The 9,700-nt window shown below is 41.3% G+C and overlaps 1 protein-coding gene across 1 annotated transcript in view; it reads right to left on the bottom strand.

The window, feature by feature from the left end:
* Positions 1-9,333: 9,333 nt before the first annotated feature.
* LOC109317943 (NF-kappa-B inhibitor zeta-like) overlaps positions 9,334-9,700 on the bottom strand; it is an 11,364-nt gene continuing 10,997 nt past the window's right edge. Inside the window, 1 exon segment of the mRNA XM_019546910.1 lies at positions 9,334-9,394. Within this exon segment, the coding sequence (XP_019402455.1) occupies positions 9,334-9,394 (61 nt within the window).

The following is a 9,700-nucleotide window of genomic DNA, read 5'->3' as shown; positions in this document are numbered from 1 at the left end:
TCCCACCATATTTCACTGTGGAGCTGATGATCAAGGCTTATGCATAATGTTGAACCAGTTTATTTTGGCCTTTATTGGATTTTTATGCCGCCCTCCTCAAAAGAGGCTCAGGGTAGTTTACAGTAAATAAACTCAAGAGAGAGAAAAACTTTACACCAAAACAAGATGCAATAGCATGGACTCCCCAGACAATGCCCCGATATATAATACGCCTGCTGAATATAATATGCTGGCAGAGGTATACTGGCAAAGCCTTCCAGGCCTCTGCCTGGCCTTATTCCCCTTTCCTTACGGGAACAGCAACCTGGCATGAAGCCCCCTTATTTCACTAGAACTGTAATTCCCTTGGAGGATTGGGGCTGTTTTAATGATAGTGGTATTGTTGGAGCAGCAAAGCTTTTGTGCCTAGGCAAGCCTTAAGGGCATAAGAAGATGTAAAATGTGTGCCCACTGAGCAGTTGAAACCTAGACAAAGACAGTTTCTGCTATTTTGCATTATGAATCTGGGCATTAGTGTTCAAGAATAATTTATAATTCTCATAACATCTGTCTCTGTATAACAAACTGACCAGGATATTGTGATGGTTGCACTGATCTAAAGACAGTAGGGAAGTTCAGAGTTTGGTTTATGTTTCTCCATGAGGTTTAAAGGTTGCTAAGTAAATGATAGATTTTGTTCAAATAAATAGAGGTGATATGAAATCCTCTACCTGAGGCACATAGGCAAGCATGGCTCAGAGAGGCTTTTCACTAACATCACATTATCTCTCTTCCAGATAAATGTTATTTTCTAGATAATGTTTACGATGGCCTCTGGCTCTGGGAAATACAACCTAGTCTCTTTTTAAAAACGCCAATTATTACTCCTAGCTTCTGCTCTGTTTCAGTGCCCAAGTTCTCCAAGGGGAAATTTATGGGATGCTTGAGTATTTTTAAACCACTGGCTGGAGGGCTTGTGTGCAGCATTGGGTACCCGGCAGAGCAAAGGATGGTCTGTCACTTGAACAACCCCAGAAGCAGTCCTTGCACTTTGCAGTTCTGGTTTCCCTGGTCTTGCCAGGAGGGAATTGATCTGTCTCTGACTGAGGGCAGCAGTGAATTGGTTACTGCTTCTCTGACCCAGCTTTACTGACCACGGAGTGGGGAAGGAGGAGTTAGAGCTGATATCTACCTAACCACTCAGGAGAAAAGACTAGGCAGATCCATAATTTTCTTTGGTCCTGTGTGCCGGACCCAACATCTGGCCAGCCCACGTAGAAATGGAAGAGAAACTCTTACTCTCCCCAACCCTCCAGCTCGGTATGTGGTCCAAGTCATAATCTGGCCCTAAATATATATAAATATTTGCAATTACATTATAGATTCAGGATCATCAGTATACACTGTTTGTCTGTTTTGCACTGCTGAATACTTTGTGCAATACCGTAGCTGATAATGTCTCAAAATACAGAGAAACCTTTCTCAGCGTAACAGTCCGTGTCTAATACAGATCTACTTTACCTATAAGCCAGTTCCCAAAAGCAAGCCTCTAAATACCATCTTCTCCCCATCCCAGTGGATTCCTGTACTTGTTGAAACTTTTAAGTTGCTTGTGGCAGGAATGAATGAACGTGATACAAGCAAAGCATGAAATACCATTTTGTCTTTCTCTCTTTCCCACTTTGATGCTTTATGTTAATTTACATGGCAGCTTTCTTCTGCTCTGATTCTTTTCTTGCTTTCTTTCAGCAAATCAAATGGGCACCTGACTGCTGCCACCTGGGAACCATTTGGGTGGCTGTAACAATCAGACAGAAAAACCAGGGTCCAATTACACATGCTTTCCAAAAAGCTCAGGTGCTGCTGGATGAGGAAAAGCAGGATCTAGGACAAGTAGGGAAGGAAAAGGCTCAGATGAGAAACTTCTCAGTGCGGGGGTCAGCCCACATAGTGGAAGTCCTTGATTTGCAGCACTTGCATTTTGGGGTAGTAAAGATCTGAGCTTTGGGTGTTACAACTCTGGAGACCGATTTAAAAAAAAAAAAAAATCTAGTTGAGTTGTGACTTTGGGGTGTTTTGGTTGTCTGGGATGTGTTGGTAGATGAGTTGTCCTGGATCAGTAAAACATAGGGGTTTTATTTCATCCATAACATAGGAGGAAAGCAGCCATGAATTGTCTTTTTATGAGAGTTGAATACATTGCTCGTGGCTTCCCTACAATAACAGGAAAAATGAAAGCTTCGTATCTAAGCTGGTTCCCTGGGACATGTAAATATCTTTGGGCTGGACTTTTAACAGGGTACGTGCCTCGGCCTAGGAGACGGCGTGTTTGGCTCCGAGCTGTTAGAATGGCACTGTTCTGCAGAAGCAGTTTATTGACATCCTATCACAGGAATGATTGCCCTTATGGGTGAGTAATGATTCCAGTGAAAGCAAAAGGTTATATTACCTGTGACTCAAATATGTACACATACAGACATTCAATAATTACTCCTCAGAAGCTATCAATATACTCAAGCCCAGTGTGTCTAAATCCAAGTATAGCATGTCTCCAGAGCTGAGTTTTTAGGGCCTTTCAGCAAACAAGCACGTGGGCAATGCCACTCCGAGCCACGCATTTCTTGCATGATTTAAAAGCGTGGCTTTTCCAACAGGCTGAGGAAAGGAGTATAGAGTTTCTTTCATCTCCTCACTTCTAGTGAAGCTTTAAATAGAGACCAGAGGAAGGTTCATAGGGTATATGAACCTCAGCCCTTGTGATGCAAGGGGTGAATTAATCATGGTAAATTCAGAAAGCTATGCACTTTTTTTTTTTTTAAGTGGCTTGGTGTGATTCTACAAAACTTTTCCAGTCCAGTGTAGTTTAAGTGGCAGGCTGTGAATCTCCCTGCTAGAGGTGAGCAGTTGATGACTCATGTGAGTGCCTGTTACAAATTACTACTGCTAAGGAGTCCACAAGCTGGCTGTGAGTGTGCAGCAGGGGTCTGTTTCCAGGTATACAACAGTGGAAGGGACCCAAAGGTTTATACTGACTGACACGTGCACACTTTTCTGTTCTTGGGTCTAGCATCACTTACGAATGCTCTGGCAAGGTCACAGTCTGCATTCCCAGCTGTCTTTGAATTTGCTTAAAACTTGAACTTGGCATTTTAGTATCATTGCAGTCTACCTTAAAAGCGTGAGGGCTACAAAAGCTCCATAAAGACTTATAAGACTGTCATTCACATCCATCTTAGAAAGACATCACAAAAACACAAGGGCTGGCATTGCCCAGATGGACTTCTTGCTAAAACAGTGCAACAAGGTCTAGGGCATGACTGAGGTCTGAGATGCATCTCAGGAATTGGATCCTGAGTAAAACTGAGCCCCAAACTGCTGCCTTTGAAACAAAGGCAATGGAGAGGGATGTCTGTCTCAAAGCTGACTGTGACAAGGGTCTGAGGTGGGAAGAACTAATTTCTGTCTCCCTAGGATCACAAAAAGCGCAGAAGGTAACAACACCTTTGGACTGGCCAATGTTCCCCAAGCCTCTCCTGCCACAGCCTCCTTCCCTCTGTTTTGAGAGAGAGTACAGGGACGGGGTGAAAAAAGGCAGGATATTGCTCAGCCCTGGACTATGGTGTTTAATCCGCTTATCTGTGCTGGTAAACTCCCCCAAAGGAATGCGAGACCTTGAGCTTGAACTCCCTGCTCTATGTCGTAGGCCCTGAGTTGATTTACCTGGGACTGCATCCTGAATGCCCTGGAACAAAGCCATGTGGTATGCTCCTTCTGAGCAAAGCTTGTGGGAAATGTAAAGGGAAAAAGCCAGTGGGTCTCTGGTGTGCGCGCAAAAGCAATGAATTAGAATAGGGTATTTGAATAGTCAAATAAAAGTTGTGTCAATTGGCTGGTCCAAAATTGTCCAGAATTGCCACATACAAATAATATTTTTGTCTATTTATATTTTAAAAAGTAGTAATGTATTATCTAATGTTGAAATAATATATTTATTTTACAATTAAATGCAAAAAACAAAAAAATTCTGTTAACAAACATGTCAAAAACATTTCAAGTCATATTTCTGTCAAGAAAACTACAAAAAAGTTACATCCTCATAAAACCAAAAGCATACTTTTTGTAGAAATTACAGGAGTATAAAAAAAAACCCCTTAAATAGGTTTTGTTGTTATAAAAGTTAAATTAATTTTTGCTCTTAGTCTGCGTTTTTCTTTTTTGAGTTGATGTCATCTTCCTTTTGACTTCCAGTCTTTTCACTGTCGCTTTCTTCTGAGCCACAAGTAGAAAACATACTTGAAACATATTTGTCTTTGCCTGAAACTATGAAATGTTTGTCATTAACCTTGGATTGTGATATACGGTTGCCATCTTCCCAGCAGTTTTTGTTTTTGTCCTATTTTGGCTCTTGCTATGAATGTTGCTCCAAACTGACCAGTTAGTTGTGCTCTGCACAAGTCTGTCTGTAATATTTGACTCATCTTTGATCAGTCAAAAAATATGCAGTCAATTGACTGGCTTGCCAATGCTAAATTACAACTCTCTGCAAGTCTGTATGTATGCATGGGATGGCGTGCTCACAGACCTGTTTGCAGGGCTGGAAGAGGGAAGGAGCAGGAGCTGCTCTATTTAAGGCTGCTTCTTTCAGCCTTTTCTTGCTGAATGAGAGCAGCTGGTTATCATCTTCAAAGGGCTGGAGAGGCTCATATTACCATGGCTCTGTCAAGCTGGGGTGTAGAAGGCTTACTAAATTAATGAAGTCTCTTCCTTCTGGAAAAGTAAGTACTCTGTGTTTTCTCAGTAGGGTGCTATTTTTCTATTTGTTTGCTTGCTGGTAGCCACAATTGTAGCGTAACCATGTGCATTTGCTGTCATCTGCGTAGGAGACAATATTTTATGGGCTTTCAACTGAAGATTTTTGGGAGATGCTGTTTGTTTTGGTCCAGCTGTTCTGCCCTGTGTCAGCAACTCTGTGTACTTGGCGATAATGCTCTCCAGGATATACGTGTATTTTAAAAATATTTCTAAGGAAGAAAGGAATCTGGATTCTCTGCTGAGATCAAGCCCCTCTGTTTCATGCTGGCTAGATCTCCTCATCAGGGGATTCCTCTCTAGGTACAGGATCTGGTCTACACCAGTCTCTGGCATCCTCTCCACTATACCAAGATGTGGGAGGACGAGTATTTGCAGGGATTGCCATGGTATGTAGCAGAAGGTCTGAAGCAATTTCTACTCTGTTTCTTTTGAGTTGGTAGGGAAGTTTTTTCTTCCTTTTGTGAACCCAGCAGAAACCCTTACTGACCCCATGCGCAAATGTCTTCAGCTCTTGCACAGGCTTAGACAACCTTAGAACATGGCTTTTCAGAAGAAAAGAATGACTACTAAATGCAAACTATAACCCACCCTATAAAAAAGCCTGAAAAAGGGGTGAGGGTTAGAAAATTGACCCTAATTACTAGAGAACGCTGCAAGCTCCAGAGAACTGTTGTAATTACTGTTTTGGCTTTTTCGCTTGCGCTGCTCGGGGACAGACACCTCGACAACCTCTGAACGCAAATATGTCCAGTATGCACTAGTCCTGCTCTGTCAGGACACACACAGGTTTTGCACAAACTGCAGCAATCGCTATGCCTTTCTTCAAGCCACAACATGCATAGCAACAGTTTCGAAACAGGCTTCCTCCTGAGAGGCATTTGAAGCATCAGATCAGATCGAGCTGCTCTGTCTTTCTGTACTGATTCAAATGCAGGGGTCCTATATGCCCTTAAAGAGGATGAAGCATGCTGGTGGAATGCAAACAGGGCTTTTTTTTTAAACCTCCAAAGGACTGCATTTAATTTGATTGTGCTGTGCTTGTCAGTAAATAACCTCCCTCTTTTAGAGGGCGAAATAGAAGGTAGTGAGAATTTAAGGGTATGTCCATTCTGTAGTCCAAAGGCATAACTGTTACTTGTTTAATCCTAGCTCAGGCACGGGCACATTGCTGTTGGTATACCTGGGGTAGCTAGTGTTGAGCAGCAGGGCTGGATACTGCTGCAATGAGCACCTAGTCCACTTATGGTGGAGTTCTGCATCCCGTGTGGAAACCCATGTTGCTGTAGCTGCACTATTTGTGGCACCAGCACTGGATAGCTTTAAAGCTGGCTTGGCTACATCAACATCCACTGTAGTTGCAACTCTGAGTCCTGCCATGTCAGATCAGGAATTACAACTCAAGAAACCCTGCCTTCCAGTATTCTTGCAGCTACTGTGGCATAACGTCTTCTACTGGCAAGGTTGACTGTTTTCAAAAATAGGCAAAGCCACAATTAGGACACATTTATAACTACACACTCAGAAATGTGCCACACCTGATAAATGGGTAGTTTTTTACTACCTGGTGATCATACTTCTTATGACACTTGAATGAAGACTGGCCACACTCATTTACATTGCAAGGAATTCATACATTTCTTTTCCAGGTGGGGAATTTTCATTCCTTGTAGGCAACTCCTTTCAAAAAAGGGCATGTTATCTACTCATTTAGGGGACAAAGAGCATGGGTCAAAATGCCCTTGCTAACTGGGCTTGTCTAATGTCCTTGAGCCACTGTTACCTAAAGAGATTTCTACATTTTATTCATGAAAGTGGGAAAAACTGCACGCAGCCCAAGCACTGGTGCTACTGCTCAAAGACAAAAGGAATAGTTGGCATACCCAGACACTGGAATCTATACCAGTGAGGAACCAGCTTGGGACTCCCAGATATAAATCCTCAGCTTAGCTCAGGAAAGCTACAGGAACTATGGTAAAACCTACTTGATGAGTGACTTGGCTGAGGGAAGGCTCCAAAAGGAGCATTCATTATTGCATTTTCCGGAGGGAGAGACTTGTATAGAGATATGTGTGTGAGAGTGTATGTGTTTATAAGGTTGATCAGTTAATGTTGCCTTTAAAATAAAAATTATGTGCACGTCTTGATGAACTGCCTTCACTGCAAATGCTTCTTTTCCCTTCCCCTCCCCGCAAATAAAATCACAGGTGAGACTGTGTTAACTTTAGCTGATTCAATAAGCAGCAGCTTCTGAGTCAGTACTGAATCAGTACCAAGTGAGGTGCAAGGGGAACTCCTTTGCCAAAGGGTGAATGCTTTATGACAAATTGTAGAACAAAAGCCTTTTAATCTAAACAAGATGAAACAAAACGAGAAACCTCTAACTGATTTCTGGTGCAATCAGGACATTTAACTTAAGAGTTCTGTCCAATTAGCAGTCCTGGTCAAGATAATATTGTCACCTCAAACTGCCTCTGCTTTCTCAGTGCCATACAGTATTTTCCCCCCTCCCCTCCCTTCCCCACCCCCCAGTCTTCCAACTGGTAGTCTGACCAGTACACACGTCCTGTCCTAGAAGTGGTGGCAAGGCAGAAGTGATCCTTGTGTATCCCCCTATCTTAATGAGGTATGATTGATGCAAGGCTTGATTGGATTTTTAAAATATAGAAAGCATCAGATAAGCTGGTGCAAACTATCTCTATTACTAGAATTGCAAACCATCTCTTACAAAAGACCATTCCCATTCAAAGGGGTGTAGGTTGTAGCCATGTTGGTCTAGGGACATGGGCAGACAAGGTTCTTTGGGTAAATCTGGTATCTTTTTATTAGACTAACTCAAATAGTTGGAAAATTTTTCTAGCAAGCTTTCAGGTATATGTACCGTTTGTCAGGCTGAGGAAGTGTCTGCAGTTGGAGTATGCTCTTCAAAGACGCTTGAAACCAAGTTGGTTCCTGGCAGGGCAGGTGGAGGCAGGGGTGAAGGAGCTTTTTTATTGGCTCGCTTCTCAAGTCCCAGATCAGTTTCAAACGTACAGCCACTGACGGTTTAGACCATTTTATAAACTGTATCTTAAGTGGGAGCGGAAGCGGTAAGAGGCAAGGGTGGTGTGGAAATGTCTTCAAAAGGAACACTTCTCTTGCATTGATGTTTTATCCCTTGGGAATCTATTGAGTCAAAGACTGGTGAAGAATAATAGAAGCATGCTGAGATCCTGCTTCATAGCTGGAGGCTGAACTTAGTCTCCAGATGTAAATATGTTAGAAACACATTCCTCTATTTAGAACTGGTTGACATCCACATACAAACTGGGAAAAGAGGCCCTTGTTGCACTTGATGCTGTAAGCCGCACAAATGTTGATTGGCGTAGTGCTAGCTTTGAGTCTTGCTTTTGCTTTCCACCTTTAGTAATGCTGGCATTGACCTCCTCACCCATTATTACAATGCTGAGTATAACCAGGTAGAAAAGAACATTTTATGCACTGCTTACCTCTCGACCATCTTTTAAATTGTAATGTAATGCAGCACTAATATCAACTGGTAACCAAGTCAATAACATGTCAAATGAAATCTTTATTGATGATAAGAAATAGTGAAACAGTTTGGTGCATATTTTAAAGAGTTTTCATTTACCCGTTTACCAAAAACACAGCGTGAGAGTTATACATCTTATATTTATCCTTATTGCTATTAAATATTCTCAGAACTGAATTTCAGGTTATAAATTAAAAGTTCTGCTCTCACTTTAAACAACACCATGAAAGTAAAAACCATTGGATTCTATTCTTTGTATATCTCAATTCACTTACAGATGGAAGTGCAAGTAGTGAAGTTCACCATACAACTGATGTGGGTTGGTGTGTGTTTGTTTGTTTGTTTGTTTGTTTGTTTGTTTGTTTGTTTGTTTTAAACTTATATTAGTGATCACTTGTACCAAATGTTTCTGTTTCATTTGTATTCTTCCTCCTCCTCCCACCATCCATCAGACTCTGGAATCTGCTAGAGCCTTTATCTAATGTCCACCATAGATGGCGATGCTTTTCCCACTACCTCAAGTGGACAGTGAATCTGGTAGGCAAATCTCATTTCTGGCTTTAATAAAACTATCCAATACTACAAAATTCCTCATGCATAAGGCACCATTAGTCCCTATACAAAAATTGAGAGGTGCACATAATGGTCTCTAAAATGCATATGATAAAATTCATCATGATCTTCCCTTTAAGAAAGGTAGCTGAAATTGTGAAGTATATTACAGATCTCTAGAAATCCCAATTTCATAGGTCGGCTAAGGTTTTCTGTCCTTGAGCCTGTGAAATGGCTCCTGACATCCTTCATTTGGGACAGTTAAAATGCAAGCAACAAAAAAGATGGATAGAATAAAATTAAAAGTAAGGAAAATAGTGTTAGTTTGCATAAAAGGTGGGGTGAGAAAGGGGGAGACCTCCAGTTAACATTAACACGTTGAGGATGCATACAGAAACCAGGCAGCAAATGATTAATCAACTTGTATAGCTAGTTTATGCAAATGATAGTATACAGTTATTTTAAATAGGCTTAATGATGTAGTTGGAGAGCTGATCATTTTTATTTGGACGACTCCTTACTCTGGAGGAATATTAAAAAACAAAGCTAACAAATCCGGATATAGAAGAGCACTGCTGAGTTGATTAAGTTGTAAGACACAGAGCATCTCGTTCAAGCCTGTTGAAGGAAGTTGGAAAATATTTCTACTTTTTTTATTTTCAAAGGAGTTTGGATCAGTTCTATGCACAATAGCTCCTGGAGCTTAATACTTGGATGAGGAATAAGACATGTGAATGGCAACAAAATGAAAGTTATAATAAAAATGACATTTTGAGTCTTCATTATCTGTGAACCTGATCCTATCACGATTACACGCACACAAAAAAA

The sequence above is a fragment of the Crocodylus porosus genome, unplaced genomic scaffold, assembly GCF_001723895.1.
Source record: "Crocodylus porosus isolate Cpor-Errol unplaced genomic scaffold, CroPor_comp1, whole genome shotgun sequence".
Lineage (NCBI taxonomy): Eukaryota > Metazoa > Chordata > Crocodylia > Crocodylidae > Crocodylus > Crocodylus porosus.
This window is presented reverse-complemented; position numbering and strand designations above follow the sequence as displayed.